At 39.1% G+C, this 20,173-nt stretch overlaps 1 protein-coding gene across 1 annotated transcript; it reads right to left on the reverse strand.

The window, feature by feature from the left end:
- Nucleotides 1–26: 26 nt before the first annotated feature.
- Nucleotides 27–18,924, reverse strand: COPB1 (coat protein complex I subunit beta 1). Its single transcript, XM_088057861.1, has 22 exons — nt 18,813–18,924; nt 16,147–16,298; nt 15,241–15,470; nt 14,547–14,716; nt 14,233–14,347; nt 13,574–13,666; nt 12,911–13,048; nt 11,844–11,963; nt 11,305–11,412; nt 11,067–11,213; nt 10,467–10,612; nt 9,013–9,109; nt 8,250–8,410; nt 7,598–7,718; nt 7,040–7,267; nt 6,681–6,860; nt 5,727–5,871; nt 4,197–4,316; nt 3,729–3,874; nt 2,410–2,499; nt 1,529–1,684; nt 27–358 (listed from the first exon to the last, which is right to left on the reverse strand). Exons 2-22 carry the CDS (start codon nt 16,235–16,237, stop codon nt 299–301), a joined length of 2,862 nt encoding a protein of 953 aa, XP_087913987.1. The 5' UTR covers nt 16,238–16,298; nt 18,813–18,924; the 3' UTR covers nt 27–298.
- Between the last annotated feature and the right edge of the window lie 1,249 nt (nt 18,925–20,173).

Here is a 20,173-nt window from a genome sequence, read left to right on the forward strand (position 1 = left end):
AGATTATAATTTACAGACAAAGCAGCACTGGTATAATTTGTTTATTGTACTGTGAGCATCAGTATATATTAGAGACAAAGAAAACATAACTTCCAGGACAAAGAAAAAAAACCCTGGAGATTCAAAATTTGCTCAATATCAATCATAGAGAACCTATAAATTATCTGCTGGAATGCTTTCAGCTCAAAAGCTTGGCTTCTACAATTACAGAACACTGAAGAATATAAGATGTTCTGGATCCCAAAAGCCACATACCTAAGGTTAACTGTAAAAGACCTGAAAAGACATTAGGTAAAATTTATAAACCTGTCTTCTTCTGAGACAGATTGATCTTATCTCCAAGGCTCAGGGCCATTCCCTGTAACGAAAAGGAAGACAAGAATCATGACACAAATACTTCACTTGAAAATAACTTTATCTCATCTATATTAAAATGGCAGTTCCATTTATAGAAATCTATGAAGTCAGTGGCATGGAAATTTCTAGCTGTTCACTTCTTTGTACATTGCATAGCGCTCACTTCCTTATCACTGGGTCTACATATATTATTGAAACAATGAAACTTGAGTTGGCAACTGTTACACATGTTATCAACACGAAAAGCAGAAGAATAAAACTTATTTTAACCTTTTGACCTCCAACCATTTGAAAGAGGGCTGCCAAGGGAGAAATTACAACTGCCTGTCCAGTTACTGAAATTCAGCTGTTGAAAGTGCCAGTGCTGATACCAGCAAACTCAGTGCACCACAGCTAAGGAAAATAATTTAATCACATAGTCAGACCAATATTGCACAGAAACTAAAGAACTATCAAAAGAAATTGCGTGAATAAATTCACATACTCAATAGCACAATGATTTCAAGATGAAACCATGCTGGCATATGTAATTGAATGCAGTCTTATGTAGAAATGGCATGGTAACATATCAGAAACTTTTAATTTAAACCAGTCCAAAATCTTTATAGTGACATCACATAAACTAAATGTTTTCTTTGAGTATGAAAATTCTCAGATACTCCTTTACCATACATTGTATGTTAAAAATATTTCTGTTGTACACTGGTGGTTTTGCTTTATTTATTCCAAATCCCAAATCAAAATTGGGACCAAAATCCAAATCAAGTCTTTTTTTTTCAGTTGGGAGGTAGAAAGTCTAAAATCCAAAGAAGACCCATCTATCTACAGAAAATATTCCTACTAAAACACCTGGCATTTTGTTGTTTTTAAAAGGAATCCGTGAATAGCAATTACATGAATAAAAATTCAGTGTCTCACTGTGTGACACTGAAATGTGTAATTTGGTAGGAAAAACATCATGAAACCCTGGGGCATATTTGCTCTTTATTTAAAGCAAATAAAATATAAAATCCTATCTGCAGCACGATGGACAAAATTGGGAAATCTTGGTGCAAAGGCCTATATTAGGGTAACACAACAGGAGAAACAACTGTAAAAAAATCTGTAAAGCTTTAGGAGTGCTTGGTACATTGTCCTAAAAAGGGTGAGGATGGCAAGGAAGCCCCATTACCTGACTCTTGGCCCGGATCCGTATGTGACCAGTGACTGGTGCCTCCGGCCCCAGGTGAATCGGCTTCTCGATGCTCACGTTGGCCAGGGCATCCTCTCCGAATATGGAACGGGCATAAAGATTGGCTGCCATAAAGCCACAATAGCCTGAAAGTGCCTATGGAAAGCACGTGGGAACTCTTAAAAGACCAAAATCCTCTAAACATGGTTTAGGTTTGCTCCGAGTTCATAAGGCAGTTATCAATGTATCGAGTTTAAACTTCTTTCTTCACATGCAACGTTTTGTAACATGTGGGAATTATGCACTGGGAAACAGTGGTGGCCTTCTAGAATTCATTGGGAATTCTGCAGTCTACATAATTCATCAAGTCAAGGCAGGAGCGCATTTTATGGTTTGTTTTAACCAACAGCAAAATGGCAAAGAAGCTAAACAGCTACTATACTTAATTTGGCTACTATACATGTCATAGCTATCATACATGCTATATATTAACAGCAAGTAGCTATTCTATATATTTATTTTGCTTTACAACAAAAAGGGCTAAACTGCCAAAAGAAATGTAAATTTTGTCAGAGAAGGAAGAAATATGGAGCTACTAAAAAAAAACCTTTATGTAAACGGATGATCCCATCAAGTCTATGCTACAGCTTAGCTACTATGAATCAAAATGCATATTCTGGTTTTCCAGCTTGGGACAACAGAGAATTTTGGTAACATTTATCTGCTTTTACTCATTTCAGAGTAAAACCATTGAGGTATATGTACCATTTCATATTGTAAGCAGGCATTTCTAAAAATATTAGCAACAAATGTTGAACAAATGAAATTATAAAGCACAAGAACTAAAAAAGGTATCTAAAACTCTTCAAGAAATAGCTCACCTTCTCTGGAGTCAGGCATTTCATATTGGTTGACTTCAGTATGTGCTGTAAGTATTCATTTAAATCAATGATATTTGTATTCACTGTTACCTTTAAGAAGGAAAAAAAACCTGTCAATTACTTTAATTAGCACCTCAGGTATTTCTGAAATCTCTTCTTCAGGGCTCTATAAAGGAGATCACTTCTGCATTCCTCCTTGAGGAACAGCATGGTCAGTAAGCTGGATGCACTTCCCACTATGTGGTGGCATCATAGGAAGTCTTCTCTTCTGCCATACACTTGTTAAGATGGAGAATTTCATGCCATTACCACAGTTTCTAAAACCTATTGGGTAAATATGATACTCTGTTGAACATCTAGATTCTCTACAGCAAACAGTGGACTACTTGTCTGAATACAGTTTACATCTTGCCAGAACAAGAAAAAGCAATACCTAGTCCAAAGTTTGCTTTTAACCAGTGATAAAGATTCCTTTCATCTTCCCCTTTTAGCAGCAAAGTTCTCTGTGCTGCCTTGGCTTTATCATGTTGCATATTATATGCCTTGTTTAATTTGTTTTTTAACATATTTCTTAGAAGGAGTTTACAAAGTGCTAAGGCTTCATACATCATGTATTACAATATATTGTGCACCAGTTCTCCCCAAGACATTTAAACCTAGTCTCAAGTAAGCACACCGATGTAGCACACAAGGCTACAGTTCATGTAAAATATCTCTCACTCTGGTTTAATCCTTCTACTCTATTCTTATATGATATTATCTCCCTTCAACCCTTTTTTTAGGTTTGGGCACCCTCAGTTACTATGAAGTGCGCCCACCGTCTTGCTGTTCTTACACAGCACCAAGAACTTTATGCTACAGCTGTACTGCAAAGCAGCAAGGTGTTGAAACATGTTGCTGTCCCCCTGGCAGGGTTGACTAAACAACCTTTCAGAGCTCCCTTGCAACCCACAAGACAACGTGATTAAGAATGGGAGAGGCTGAGCAGCACGAGTAATTGTGCAGCCTCAGCACAAACTTGCACTTGTTGCCATCTCACCTTTGAGCCAAAATACACAGCAATTACCAGTCAGTTTGGACAGCTTCCATAAAGGAGGTAAAGCTCAATGCACACAACCTCTTTTGCAAGCCAAAAACCCAGTTACTGCATTGCTAAGCTTGTGAAGCTGATAAGATAGCTGTAAGAGAATAAGCTACTTGAGGTAAACATCCAATGAGGATGATGAATGAGGTTTATGTGGCAATAGATAATGCCGCTGTAGAACAAGACACAGAATTGTGTCTCATCAACAAAGTAACATACAGAATAAAAAACTAACTTTGTTTTCCCACTCAAATTCTGCCCACATCTGTCTGAACTCAGCATCTGTACAGGAAGCAGGCTGGATGTAATCCATGATGTCAATGTGAATATCACTGAGAACCACACAGTTTCTGTCGCTGGCTGCTCCAGAGACATCATACACTGCAAGAGAACACAAAACATTTTTGAATGTTCCAAAAAGTGAATTTGCACTTAATAAGGGTGCTAAGGTATCACCTGCCAGTTAACAACAGTCAACCCTTGCTCAATCTCATGCTAACCATCATCCTAGAGGTAGCACATTCTACAATGGATTTAAGTAACAGTGATATAAATTTTTCTTTTAAAATCATCACAAAATATTCTTGCATTGTAATTTAATTTCTTCTCCCAATATGAAGGGTTTTACTTATTTTTGAGCTCATTAAGCAGTTAAAAATGCAATGCATTCATGTTAATTTTGCACACGGAATTGTTTACTTACCAACATTACCAAAAATTATTCCATTTTCTGTTGAAGCGACTTTCACATTAGCTTTAATGTTTGCAAAATCATGTGGAGCAAGTGTCAGAGGAGATGGTTTTTCCACAAGTTTCAAGTCACCTGTGTAAAGAAATTGGGAGATGGGGATCAGGGAACATTAGCAGTACACAATGAACTTAGCTTATAGAACAACAGCTTTTTATTTTCTTGACATTCAGTATTTGCATCTACAGAGCTGCACTAAACACCACCATAAAGATATTAGTTGATTTGGAATTGGTTGGGGTTTTTCTTACAGTTTTCTAATTGCAAGATAAATTATATTACGTACAAATTTCAGTTAAAATATTGCTGTGTTCACCCAAACCTCACTGAAAACAAATACTGAATTAAATAGGCTTTGGATGGAGCTTAGTATTAATTTTTTAACAAGGAAATGGTTAATTCTACCTTGTATTTTAATCACTGACATCATCATAAAGCCCAACCCTTTAGTCAAGTGCCTCAAACCCAAAGTACAATGTCCAGCACTACAGGCACTAAGCTATTTATAAACAGGTCAAAGAACCCCTTGATTCTGAATATACTTGCTCCAAGAAAACACTAAGGGATGCATTTTTACTAACCCTTCAGCAAGCAATTGGAAAGACTCCTTAGTTCTATCAAACTGCAATTTGAGAACACAGCATGAACAGCATGAGCTCCACACAATGGAGTGATGCCTCAAGTCACCTTTTGCAGTACATCAGCTGGGAAATACAAAACTCCACTTAACTGAGCTGACAAATAGAAAAATACAACCTATTAAATAATGCATTCTTTTGAGTTATTTCCATCATTAGTCTCATCTAATGATTTACAGAATTTTAGGAGAAAGGTTATGCCCCTCCAGTCATATTCACAATAGTGAAAAGTATGTAACATGAGTTCTCCTAGCATATTGTAAATGCATTTCAGCTCTTGACTGCCAAAGCAGGGGACAACTAATAAGAAGCTGGTTACTGTTCTTGAATTATCTGCTCCAGTGACTCCTCTAAGAGAAGCTAATGAAGCCTCAGGATTGTCCAAGCAAGACTCTGGTACAGCTGTTGGTACAGGGAATGGTTTCAGTTGAGCAAATGCAGTATTTAAGTATTTCAGGCTGAGTGCAAAAACCACCAAGGGCAGATGGCTTTGTACTCCATACTAGTCGGGATTTTGACCTATTTTTATCTTCCTCTCTATGGTAGCAGCACAATGAAAAATAAGTACATCAAAAAACCTCCCTATATTTCAGGAAAAAAGGAGAAGGGGAATGGAACACTATGTTTTTAGTGATAAAATCTGACTATAGTTTATATCATCAGATTGCATTGTCAGTACATATAAAACTTCCACCAAATATTTTAAGAAGTGTATTTTTAAAGGCTTTCAAAATGGTGACTAAGTGGTATCACTTTGGAAATGTTTCAGGAATTCCTTACAGCAGGGTACTGTCCAATTCCCAAAACCCCAGAGCTGCTTTGTTTCAAGCAGTCCAGCCCTCCTTACCCAGTGTGGCCAGCTCCAGGGTGCAGTTCTGCAGGGTGTCACTGGTCTGATTGACCACGAGCACGTCCAGCACAATGTCGTACTGATTGACGTGGACATAGGCTTCTGCATACACAGGGTCTGAGAAACCTGTCAGCTGAGTGACCTGTGACACAAGCCAAGGGATTCACCTTCTCAGAAACCAGTTTAAAACACAGAATCATTCAAATAATGACTTAAAATAAGAATGAAGTACACCTAAATAGATTATTCTTTAATTTGGGCCTCCAAAACAAGTAGCCTTCCTTCACACGCCCCCCTGCATACACACTACAATTTTAAACCCCCTCCAGAAGGGAGAGGTATTTCTCTCTCAAGTATTCTGAACTTAAAGGATCCTATAATATGAACTGTAAAGCAATTTATTCTTAAGACGATCAGCAGGACAAGAAATGCTGACTTAAAATGACAAGGTGATTTTAAACATCAAAAAGAATTCATCCAGTATTTCAAAGTCTGGGGGTTTAACTCTTAACTGCTGAATTACTCAAGTAATTTCTTCTCTTTAAACCTCAGCAGGTTCTGCTAATCTGCAGAAAAAAAAGGCATAAAGAGTGAAATAAGGATGCACTGCACTTGGCAATAGGATACAGCAGCCAAAGAAAGAGGATCTTAATCACTTTTGGCATCCTTGCCCCGTTTTCCATGAACTTTATCAGGATCTTCAAACCAGCAAACCCTAATTTCTTCTCCACATTCCACCTGCTCAGCACTCTCCAAGTCTCCTTCTTGTTCTTCCTGTCCCCATTTGAGAAGGTATCAACTATAAGCACAAGTGCTTTTCTTTTCCTCCTGATCCCAACCAGGATATACCTGGGTCTTCCCAATCAACCAGCAGAGTCTGGTTAATCAGTTCCAGTCTGCAATTCCCAAAGTGATCCCATGTATATAATTAAAGCACTGATTTCCCACTACCTTATTAAGTTTGGAAGCAAGAGGATCAGCAGCCTCTTTCCTCTGTGTGTTTCCCATTGCTGCAAGAAGGCTAAGCTGGAACTGGTCTTCTTTTGAGCTCATTTCATTTTTAGCAGTAAGCTGCATGAAGGAAATGGGATCATCTGGCTGAATTGTCACATTCCTCTTCTCAGATTCTTTCTGCAGGAAGAGAATATTTCAAGAATTCACAGTGAATTCCATTCCTTAGCATAGAAAAACCAGTCAAATAATGTCTGACCTACACAGAGGGTCAAATGGTGACATTTCTGGGACCAGCTTGGACGTGAACATCTGTAAAAACTCCAAGTGTTTATGGTTACACACTTATAACAGCTCACCTTCTGGGAAAGTTTCTCCTCTTCTAGCTTGGCTGACAGCATGTGAGAGAGAGACTGCCTGCATTCCTTGTTGAAAATGTCATTCATGAGAGGAGAACATTCTGACAACACTTTCAGACACAACGAAATACGATCCACATCATCATCTGTAATTGGCTTCTTGGGAAGAGAAGACTTTCCCAAGTGGAGAATAGTGGCCATTAGCAGCATAGCTTCAGCATTAAAGGACTGAGAAGGAGCACAAAGAGAATGGAAGAAAGTTATTGCATTTTCTACAGCTTTAAAGAAGTGTTGACTTCTGACATGTATAAAAAGGTGTGAATTAATTGAATCATAACATCTCTGAACAGATTGCTTAGTTTTTTAGTACTTGCTATCTGAAACCAAACAGAATGATTTAGAAAAATGCAGCAGGCCCTGTTTGTGATCCAAACTATCATTATTATCCAATCACATAAATGGCACTTCACTTTGGACTTAACCTGTTTTGCATCTGTTTAAAAGAAAAGAGCAACAAGCAGCTCTTCCTTGAATGTGAAAACACAAGAGATGACTCACATTTTGTTTCTTCTTTTCCTGAACCAGGGAGGAATAACGCAAAGCAATCTTGGTTAAAGTTGTAGCAAGGGAAGCTGCAACAAAGAAATCTCCATCCAGCAAGAATCCTCGTAAAGGAGGTCTGTAAAGACAAATGATATTCAGAAAACTACTTTTGGATGACAATCTTCAGCCTACTTCTCTTGATACCTTAACTTTGATACTGTACAAGCAAAATAAGCTTGAAACACCTCAAAAGGTTGGGTATTTTACTTCTCAAAGTCATTTTCCATACACAGAGATTTTTACAAGTCACATAGTCACTTCCACATGGACTAGAGAGAGAGGTGTAGGAGTGCAAGGGAAGAAAATATTTTAATCTGAAGGCAGTACCTCTGTATCAAACTAAAACTGTGAGAGAGCCTTCTATGTAAAAAAAAATCTAGAATTTGGGATATCATAATTAATAAAGTTCTTATTGATACGGTAAGCTTTGATTACAAATCCTAAGCAATTGGGCAACTTCCTATTGGATACTATCTTGTTGGGAAAATACCTTCAAACAGGAAATTCCCTCAACCACTGAACTCTCTATGAGAGATAACACCACTCAAATAAAAAAAAGATAAAAATTAACTAAGACATTCCTGGCCAGGCATGAAACCATGAATACCTGTCTTCTTCCTTTTTGGCAGGTCGGGAACTGCTAAGAGCACTTTGTGTTGCGTAAGTGCCCATCTCTGTCACTAATTTTTGGGCTGGACCCACAGACACCTCTTCTTCAGGTTTGAGCTCACCAGCTTCTTTCTTGATTTCAGATTCTACTATTGGGATCTAGAAATGAGCCGGAAGAAACTGTTACATTTAAAATATACATTTTTGTTCTGCAGAAGGTTTTAATAAAAATTATCTGCTATTACTGAAATTTTTATAAACAAAATGTCAACTACAGTGCAATGGTTTGGGAAGAATTTGAGGAAATAAGCAGATATTGAAAAACATACAAAAGCTTCCTACACATGCAACAAAGCTCTCATTCATCAATTGGATTTTGTCAGAAAAGTCTTCCTCTCAGAACAACCCAGACTTAAAGCACTTTTTCTTTGCTACTGGATATAATTAAATCATATCTTAAAACTGCCAGAATTTTCTGAAATAATGAATTTCCCAATCCTTTTCTTAATAGATATCACTTATTGAGCTGAATAGCAGCTCAAGTATGCTACTTGAAAAAAATGAATAGTGAATGCAAAACCCTGACTGCTTTTTTACTTAAGATTTCCTGTGCACATGCCATCACACATCACAAATCCTCTAAACATTGTTGCATCTTACTTGATCTTTCTAAAATACCTTTTTCTTAAAAAAACCCACTGCATAATGGCAGGAAAAACCATGAAGAGCCAGTAAACAGAAAAACCCCAAAATACACAGACCTCTCCGAGTGATCTGCGAACCTCTGTCATTACACTTTGTATATCCTCCTTTGTGCTGCAATATTCTCCAAGGATCCATAATGCTCCTCGATAAATCCTAAGACAAGAATAGCAACTTAAATCATGCTTTCATGATATACTCAAACTAGCACCAAGAAAAGTGACTTATGGTCAGGTAGTAAGGCCAGTTCCAAAGGACACAACTGACAAAAGCAAGTTAAATCAAAAGCAATTATCCTTTCAGCCTCAGTAAATTCATGAACAAGTACATCAAATTAGATCTATTCTCTGCTACATATTTATGGGACCTGTCAATGGTCAAATAAGAGATTTTTAGGCTTCAGGCATCAGCTTGATCCTGTGTGAAACTAAGTCACACAAGGTTCTCACTCTTTCATGAGAAATCATAAGGAGGAATCCAAACAGTCCTTGAAGAGGGAAAACAACTTTTGCAGGTTTTGTTTGGATCCTTGTTTACTTGTAAGAAACAGTCAAGGGGTGTTGTTCACAATAGACCAGTGATAGTGGTGTGTTGGTTTAATGACCAATGAGAGTTTTACCTCTCAGACCTGTCTATAAAAGAAGATCTGGAATAATAAAACTTGCTCTCTTGTGCAACCCAGAAGAGAGTCAGTGTCGTGCTTCCGTGGCCGTTCCTAATATAGCACAACACATATTTATTTCCATCTGTGTTAATCCTGACATACACAAAATTAAATTTTATTGTGATCATAATGAAATACTCTGCTGCATGAGAATAAAGTCAGCTCTAAATTCTCCATTTAATTGAGACAAACTAATTTTTCCATTATAGAGGAGAAAATAAAAAAACAGAACAAGAATGAAGATTAGGAAGAGAATAGCAAAGCTTCAGAGGGTTTTTTTACCCCGGTTAATGAGATTACAATAGAGATGGGATTCAGAATTTTCTGTGTATTACAAGAATGACAGAGTGTTCTTCTGATACACAGAAATTCTCATATGACTTAACCTTTACAGACCCATCAGCAAGCAAAGTTTTTAGAGCCCTGAAAGGTACTAAAAGAGCTTTATAGTTTGTGAAGTTCAGTCTATGTTAGTTTAGGTTTTCTAATAAATGTACAGTATTTCCAGTTGCCTACAAATGCAAATTCCTCAGGAATTCTGTTTTAACAAATATATTGCTTTATGTCTGGCCTTCATCAACAACACTATTTCCCAGCATGTAGAATTACATTTATCAACTGCATTATAGAAATAAAAACTGAATTTCCTTATTCAATGTAATAAATACCCAATTTATCTCTTGTACAAGTAGGCAAGAAGAAAGCTGTACCTAGAAATCCTCTACCCCAAAATATCTCAGTTTCAGTCACTCTCTGTGGGTCACGTGGATTTTGGCACATTTATATACATTCAATGCAAGTGAGCCACAGGTGTTCCAATGTCTGTTTGATATCATATTGTGGACTCACTTGACAGATTTAATAGCGTGAAAGACTTCAAGCATCTTCTCAACAATAAGAGGTCTGAGGTTATCAAATCTCTGGATCGCTTCCCGCACAAACTCCAGGACGTCGGCGGCTGCCGCTTCATTGTTATCACTAAGGAACTCCATCAGCTGCCACAGAAGGGTGAACATCAGCACAAACAGCAGCACAGAGAAGCTTGTACAATAACACTTCCCTTTTATGTTCAGAAAAATAAAACTCCTTATGTATCTCCAATGAAAAAAACCTGAAGTCAAACAACCTTAAGTAATAAACATAGTGACATAGCAAACATAGTAAACATAGCAAACAGCTACCAACTATCATATTCCCAAACTGTTTTCCTAGTGAGACAAATTATTGCACTTTTAAAGGTCCTCTTCAGCTCATGTTCTTCAAAAACATATAAAAATAGTCGCAGAAGATGAACAATTACAGCATCAAAAGTCCTATGTTTCCTTAGGAATTAAAACCAGCATTGCTTCTGTGAGGTCACTGTTAGGAACACCTGAGCTCCAGCAATTCTGCAGGTGTTGGGTATAGGTGTAACACATTTAATGACAAAATAATGAAATATTTGCATACCACTGGAATAACATTTGCAGCCATGTCTGGGAAGCGAACACTACAGGAGTGCAGTGTCCGAACCAGAAGCTGTCTGTACTTGTCTGTATCTTCATGCTCCGTCACATTATTAGTTTTAATCACTTCCTTCTTCAGAACAATCACAAGCTGCAGAAAAGACCAAATCAAATTTTTTAAAAAGTGTCATTTTTCAAAAGAAAGAAAACAGTGTAATGAATCAAAAGTACAAGTAATTTACCTCCTCCACATTTCTTGAAGACACAAGATCCAGAGCCAGCTGAAGGGTTTTTTTGCGCACTTCTAGATCTGGGGTGCTCAACACTCTGAGGATGTCCATAACCAGATCCTGAAACAGTAACAACAAAGTGTTTTGTCATTTAAAAAATTACTTCCTCTTCATACAATTCTGATTTTCAGTTCTCAAGGATTTTCAAAGCCTTTCTGGATACATAATATATGATCTACTGACAAGCAAGCAACAAGCATTAGAACTTCTCAGTGTTCATCCAATACATTCTACACCTACATACCAGTCTCCTATGCAGCTACACCATTAAACCTTACAACCAGGACAGCATTTGTCATTGTTCATTCTTATGCAGACAATACAAGCAGCCAAGTCATAAACATAAAAGTTCATCCAAGATGTTTTTACCAAAAACATACCAATAGGAAACTGAAACTTAGGAAGTTCTTTTCTCCATACATTGCAATGGAAGCTTTGTTATTAAAGGCTTTTCTTTACTAAGGCTTACAGGAAAGAGACAGCTTACTTACCTGCAACACTCGTTCATGGGAGGGGTGCTCTTTTAACTCAATCAACCGATCCAAGACAATCAGCTTCACATTATTATCACTTTCTTTAATAATCAAATCTATGTAGCACTGGGCAGCAGCCTAAAATTAAAAGGATCAAAACAATTTTTTTAGTTATGAAGAGTAGAAACTGAAAAATTTCTGAAAGTGAGGAAAATACTCCTTCTATTTTACCATTAAAGTAGTTACTCATAGCTGGCACAGAAATTAACTCGACAAACAGACTTTAAATTTTTTTGTCCACCATGTTACAAAAATCACACGTGAAGTCGCACAACGGCATCAGCTTACTGTACACAGACTTGACTTCAAAGAAAGATGTAAGATAGGTTATATGACATGCTTTGGGTCAGTTGTGAAATATGCAACAGGGCATGAAAACCAACTTAAAAGAGTTGGCAGTGTTAGCCTATCTAAATTAGGTTTTAATGACGGCTTCTATGTACAGTGTGTCTACTCAACAAAAATAAGTATGCCAAACCAAGAATGTTATAATTCATACTTTCCCTGACCTCTGGAAATTACACTTTACAATGCTGTAAATGTATGCATAACCTATCTTTTAAATTTCCATACAAATTCAAAATTTCTAAGTGACCTTAAGTAATCAGCTGTACAAATATAGAACTAAGAACCCCAGGTCAATCAGTAATCAACACAAATCTTCACTGCTTTATGCTTCTACCCTGGTCTGAAATTAGTCATATTCAAAAAAAATTCAAGTAAAAAATTTCATCCAATCTCAGAAATCTTCAGCTGTAGTCTGCTTTGCTAACTAGGCCAAGTAGATTGTAGGTTTGTCCAACAGTCTGCACAGTATTCAAGCTTGTCCCCTACCAAAGTGACAAGAAGTCCACTAGCTCCAGGTCTGCTCAGTCTTTTTTTGTGGTCAGTTCTAAGAGATACTTTAAGACAGTGTTCCATCTGAGAAGTGTTGTACAGCCCAGGTTACTAAAGCCCTCACTCCTAAGTATCAACATGCATCACACAGCATTCATTTCAGTGCACTGGAAACATCACTTTCATACCTTGATTGCTGTGGGTGCACTGGAGAGTGTAACCAGAGTGCCTGCAGCCTCATACTTCACTGCAGGACTCGAGGACTGCAGGAGGTTGTAGATGCAGCGAATGAACCGAGCTCTCTCCGACGGATTCGCATGACAGACCTCAATAAAAAATGATCTATGGTTGGCACATAAAGAAAAGAGCAATCCTACAGCTCACCTGCTCCACTGTCTTACAAAAGAGGACAAAATTAATCAAAAGGTGACAATCTTTTCTCATTCACAGCTGTAAAAATCTAATTACAAAAGCTCTTCAAAAGCTGTTCTCAACAACTCTGAGCAATGCTACAGGGTCTTAAAATTTCCCATCAAAAGGAAGGGCAGAGCTTCTAACAGCTTCTCTAAGAGATGCCCTGCTCATGCCCATGAAGACTACTCTGATAATACAGTCCCCATCACAGCAAATCTGGTGAGACTTATTGCTCTATAAGTGCACACTTGAACTCTATCATTTCAAGAGACAAATCTTCTTCAACTGTATTATGCAATGACATATTCCTGACATGGACAAGAAGTCAGCTAAATCCCTTTCCCAGCAACATTCTATCCCTTTTTAAAAAGTCTAATATAATTTTGTAAATTAACATGTGCATTTATTTCAAATGTGCCACAACATTTCCCTTTTACCTTGTAAATTAGTTCAACAATAACCAGCTGCAGTATGTCACCAAAGGTCTGCACTTGGTCAATACAGGTACTCAAATAATCCAAAGCTCGATCCTACACAAACAGAACATAAATTATTTTACATTATTCAGAGTTTGCTCACGCAGTTGAGTCTTAAATCAAAACACATTCCAAAAATCAAAATACAAAACAGCCTTTATGCAACGCTTCAACGATTTAGGAAAACACTGTAGACCTAAAAAGCAAAATAATCCATCCTGTCTATAGAGGGCAAAAAGAGAGATAGACTAATGGGAATTAGGCAAAAAAGGCAATTGCCTGTAGAACAAGTAATCCAAAACACTAAACAGAAACTGCCATTTCTTTCCCATGCAACTAAAAAAGCTTCAGAACAGCAGATAATGGAGTGCTTCTCAGGGTGGTTATGCTCACATTTTTCAGCACCTTCACCAAATAGAGTAGTTCTCATTTAAAATAAAGAGAGCACTAAAGACCAACATTATCACCACCAAATATCCCACAAAAGCATTAACACTATCATACATGGTTTTTTTTTTTTTATGAATATAAGTAGTTTGTATTACTAACAAACTACTGGCTAGTTACCCAGCATATTTACAATTATTAAACCAAATGATTTTGAAGGCAGGTATCCTTACCTGATCTGCATGAATTAGCATCATAAATGCATTTCTTTTGCAGCTTGCATCTTTCTCATTCACCAAGAAATCGTGGATGAGTTCAGGAGCGTCAGGTATAAGGTGTTCAAAGTTCCTTTACAAGAAAAAACTGTAATTAAAAGAGCTGCTGGAAAGGAGCAGAACCCAAGGATTCCCATTAGATAGTGGAGAAAAGGCAAACAAACAGAAAATTCTAAGCACCACACTAGGGAGTAATAAATATTTGAGTCCTCAAAAACCAAAGGCAGTCTTGGTCTTGTGCATGCAGGATTGTGCCTGGTTTCTGCATTTACCTGTAGATGGTGTAAATTGCCAGGACGGCGTTGCGGCGCACATAGCTGTGCCGGTGCTCCAGGCACGCGCGGATGGCCGGCATCAAAGGCTCCAGCAGCTCTGCTTCCTTCAGCTTGCAGAGAAAGCGGAGAGTGGAGCCTCGGATAAACTCATTTGGGTGCTGGAGATCCTAAAAGCAACAGGAGACATATCTGAAATGCCAGACTCTCCAGATGAATGCACTTGCCCCTTCTCCCACACTCAGCTTTCACATGGCACAAGCTCCCAACATCTCCAGTGACATCTCCGTGTTTTCTCAAGACATGTTTTCCTAAAGTGCTGCTGCTGCCTCACAATATTTAAAAACATGTATTTATGTGCAATAAAACTTACAAAGTATGTAGGATTTTTTTTCTGGATTGTATTTGTTTTCTCTGATTACCATGGCTGTGAAAGCTCAGCCTGTTGATGTTCACTGACAAGGAAAGAGAACACTAAATTTTTGTTAAGTTGTACCAGTAAAAGAACACAAAACCCCTTGGTAGTGGACCTGCTGCCTGTCTGCAGTTAGCCAACTCTGAAGCACTGAGACACAACTGACAGGAAGGAAATGCTGAGCACAAACAATGTTTATATTTATTCAGTAACACAAAATGATACCCCTTCTATAAAGATCCAGCAGAGGAATAACCAATGAAATAAACAAGAGGCTACCTTTCTGTATGCATCACACACGAGGATCATTTCCTGCAGGAGCCTGCCATCTGGAGTGGTCTTTGGCACAATCTCCCAGAAGACAAGCAGCAGTTTTTTGATAGTATGGTCTTGAAGAGGCAGCACAAAACGTATGATGGTCATCAGGAGCCCAGGCAGCTTCTCACCATTCAGAATCATAATGATTACTTTCTTCAAGGCCTCTGTCTTCAACTTGACATCTCCTTTTTCTAAAGGAGGAAATGAAGTGAGGAAGGCTGACATGTCACAGCTATTTTAACAGGCATACTGATCTTCAGTGTCAGAAGACACAAACCCCTCTGAAGGAGTGAAATACAGTATATCAATAAAATCCATGCCTTTACTTCTATTAAAGGATAAAGAGGAAGCAAGAGATATTTAAAAACAAGCATGGAATTCAGACTTAGTCTGAGATCAATATATTGGAATTGAAAGAGTTCAAAATCCAAGGCTGTTTTAATGCTTAAATTTATACCAGGATACTGCAGTGCGCTCTGGTGTCACACATATACCAGAAACTAACACTGTTGTTTTTGGCCAGCACATTCCACCATGCACTGAACAAATGACAACACAATTTGTTGCTTATTCCAAGAAAATCTGTTCAAATCTGCCTTAGCCCAAGCAGGTATTAGTCAAAACCCTTAAAACAAAAAAAAAAAATCAGATTTTGCACAGACTGTGGAGTACACCAAAGCACATAAATTAATATCATGAAGTTTCTCAAAACACAGCAAACAGGAACATATATCTTCCAGAACTCAACAGAAAATAAACATCAAACTGACTTGTTTTAGCTTATAAAATGTAAATACTGTAGGAAAGGCAGGATGAGAGAACAATTCAGGTAAGATGGAGCATCCTTCAATCACTGTCAATACTTGCCTAGGTCATTTTTTAAGCTGATTTCAGAAGGTGGCTCTGAGTCCATGGGAACATTGATCAACGTGTAACACACGTTCTCTGCAGCAGTCATGGCTCTGGGTTACAGGAGTTCTCTCAAGGGAAGAATTATTTTCACACAACTGTCAGATAACCTAAAAACCAAGCAAACAAAGCCATTCCAAAGTTAAAAGATTTGATTAACAAACACAAAAACATTGTTATAACTGACTTAATGGTTTGAAGGGATTGCTGGGTCTCTTGAGAAGCTGCATGCAAAAGCCTTCTTGCTTTGCTGTTGCCCTAAAATATTCCCGTGAGCACCACAAAGATGAAGAGCATGACGTTTTTCAGAGACAACAGAAAATGAACAAAATCTTTCCAATATTTTGGGCATAGTCAGGAATAACAGAAGTGTACATTTGGCTGAAGCCAAATGGATTCAGCAGATTCTCCATCCTGGAGTCATTCCCTGATCCCAGCTGTATATTCCCACTACCTTCCCTGCGCTCCTGTGCCCCTCCAGGTGAATGACCCAAGCTGCAAAATCAGCTGAAAAACTTCAAAGGAAAAAGAAAAAAGAAAAAGATAAAGTTCTGGACTCGATTAACAAGATGAATCAGTCTATGCAGGAAGCCTTGAAGATGAGCATGAGATCCAACAGAGCAGAAACCAAGGATGGGAGAAAAGATAATGTGATGGAGAGAGCTTTTACCTGCCAGGGATCATTAGATCAGCTCAACTCTACTGTCTCCACTAGACACTAACAAGGAAACCAAGCCTTTTTATGATGAAAAAGGACAAGAAGGCCACAGATCTATCAAAGCTGCTGTGTGCCTGGTGGTCCAGGTAATAAAATCTGCTATTAAGCTCAGCTCTCATTCTCATGTTTGCTTTTTCCTTATATAATAGATACCTAGGATCAAATCAACCTTTTTGTTGTATCAATTTTCATTCTCGTGTTTGTTTATTCTTTAAATAACAGACATCTAGGACCAAATCAACCTTTTTATTCTATTTCTTAAGTAATGAAAAATGCTCAAGCTTGAGCTTGCTTGGCTAATTCTGCACTACTATACTGACAAGCACAAGTGAAGCAAACTGTTACTGTTTCATACGTGAGCAATTTTGTACTTTCTACAGAAATTGTGTCAAAATAAATCAGTTTTTATTGGCATTAACTGTCTGGAAGTCTTAGACTCCCTTTTCTCATGAAATGGGCACCCAGAGAACCTCCCCCTGAGCAGGGAAGTTGTGCTGAGCTGGGTTGCTGACTCTTTCCACACAAGCAAACAATTCACATCAATCAGCAGCACAACAACCACCCAAAAACTAACTGCAATACAAACTTTTAAGGAAACACTCCTATTTCTGTTATGAATTCTGTATTTAAAGGCCTAGATGACATAACTTTGCTGCTTACAAATATCAACATAAACATAAACCACTCAATGACTGGATGTGGCACTTAGTGCCATGCTCTAGTTGAGGTGGTGATCAGTCAAAGATTGGATTTGATGATCTCAGAGGTCTTTCCCAATTGTTTTCTTGCCTCAGCAGCAGCTTTTTTGCTTACTTTTCCTATGCTGCTACCCAGAACTCCTGCCTCAAAGCTCTGCAGCCAGCACCTTCACCTACAAGAACAAATCACACAGACCACAGTGTAGATCCTCATGAAAGCAGGGCAGGTATCCTTACTCATACAAAGACCTAAGCTGCAGAAATTTCCAAAATCACGATCAAACGTGTCTGAAGTGTGATAAATGAGTGTGCTTTGGGCTCTGAAAAGCAGAAGTGTAAAACAACTCTCCTAAAACACAGAGCTGGGAGATTTGGCAGGGAGAACCACCACCTGGATTTCCTCCTTGCAAGGCACAAAGACTTGAAATCAGTTTGATCGTTGAGAGCTCACACGGAGGCAGATGTAGGTGCTGTTTTAACTCTGCAGCAATAATATCTCTGTCACCTGTGGTGAGTCACAGAACGGTTTGGGTAGGAAGGGATCTTAAAGATGAATTAATTCCAACCCTCTGCCATGGGCAGGGACATCTTTCACTAGCTCAGGCTACTCACAGCCCCATCCAAACCGGCCCTGAACACTTCCAGGGATGGGGCATCCACAACTGCTCTGGGCAACCTGTGCCAGAGCCTCGGTACTCCAGGAAATCGAAAGTTACAGAGTTTATAGAGCCCAGGAAGACAAAAAGCCACACCTACATCCCCAGGGAGCCTTACGAACGGGGGGCACCTAATGAACCAGAACCTTCAGAATGCACCGTTTTACTGATGCACAACTACAATGCGGAGTGTTCAAAGTGTTTACTGAAAAACCCGACAAACTTAGAGCCAGCTGAGGGGTATTTCTCCCTTAATATTCCAGTTCCTACTTCCAGCCCAAACCCGGGCATTTTAAGCTATGAGGCAAAACTTCCCTGAACGCCCGAGCCCGCCTGCCATTCCACAGGGTAAACCCCGAGACGCGAAGCCCTCCCCGCGCCACAAACCCTCCCACAAGCGCCCCGCACCCCCGGGGCCCTGCCGGGGGTCACCGGGAAGATGCCGGCGAGGCCCTGAGGCCTCGAGCCTTGCGGCGCCCAGCGGAGAAGCGGCGCCCGCTCCCTCCCCCCGGTCCCGCGAGGCCGCCGCGGGCCGGCCGTGCGGCTCCATACTGGGCGGTGGGGTCGGGCCGGTCCCGGTGCGGAGCTGGGCCCGCGGCGCTGCCGCTCCGGCGATGGCTGACGTGGAGCCGCGCCCGCCCCGGCCACATCGCGCGTACGGCGGCCGCGGCGGGACACGCCTCCCGGCAGCGCGAAAGGGGCGGCGCCCCCGCGCGGGGGAAGGCGGCGCGAGGGGGGGCTACCCCTGTGACGTCACGGGCACGAGCGGGGCTTTCCCGCGCGGGGGTCCGGGGACCCTCGGGATGCAGGAAAACACCGGGAAACAGCGGCCGAAATGAAGATTAAAAACCCCGCCCGGATAGATAGATAGAGAGAGATAGATAGATAGATAGATAGATAAATAAATGAGGGGGAAGCAATTAGATAAAAACAACAACCACCGCCAAAGAAACAAACCAAAAAAAGCCCAAAAAACAAACCCCCCCCCAAAAAACCCCAAAAAACAAATGTCCCCAAAAGAACAAATAAAAACCCCAAAAACACATAAAACAACAACAACAAAAAAAATCCTAACAAAAACCAAACAAAAACCTAAAAAAAAAACCAAAAAAAAAACCAAAAACAAAAAATACAATAAAAGGGGGGTGGGAAATGGTAAAAAAGAAAGATAAATAAGAGACCAAATAAATGGGTGGGAAAAAAGTAATTGGGGGAAATTACTAAGGAACTGGAAAATAGATTACAGGAAATGAATAAAGAGGAAGGTACATGAATAAGGGAAAAAGAGAGAGAGAGAAAATGGGGGGGTAAACCAGGGGAGAGAAGAAAACAATGGAGGGGAGAAACAAAGGGAGAGAAAAAAAACAATGGGAGGTGGAAAAACAAGGAGGGGGAAGCAAGGGGAAGGAAAGGAAGGAAAAACCAAAGCAAAAATAAATAATTACGAAAAAAAAAATAACTGAAAAATTAAGGGGAAAAATGAAAATGACTAAGAGGGGGGAAAATGAGTAAGGGGGGGAAAGAAATAAATAAAAAAGCGAGGAAATAAATAGAAAAAAATAATAGGGAAAAACTAAAATAAAAATATTTAGGAAAAATAAAAGCATCTTTGTTAAAAAAAAAGCTTTTTTAAGCTCTCCTTAAAAACCAAATATACAACCCTGACATTACTATTTTGCTGTTTTCAAGACTGAATTATTTGTATGGATTCCAGACAGTATTTAAAGCCTGTTCAAGCCAGTACCAGGATTTATTAATTTTTAATTCATAAATATTAATAAATTATTAAGCTGCAAGATTCAGGCCTTTGTTTTTTTTTAAGTACTGTGAGCAGGCTATCAGGTCCCATGTGGGTCCACCCCAGATGGTTGTTTCTGATCATTTTCAATCATTGGGGAGAACAATTATATTAG

Source organism: Pseudopodoces humilis, chromosome 7 (assembly GCF_049639895.1).
Source record: "Pseudopodoces humilis isolate 2021_Gansu_Grassland_sample_001 chromosome 7, ASM4963989v1, whole genome shotgun sequence".
Lineage (NCBI taxonomy): Eukaryota > Metazoa > Chordata > Aves > Passeriformes > Paridae > Pseudopodoces > Pseudopodoces humilis.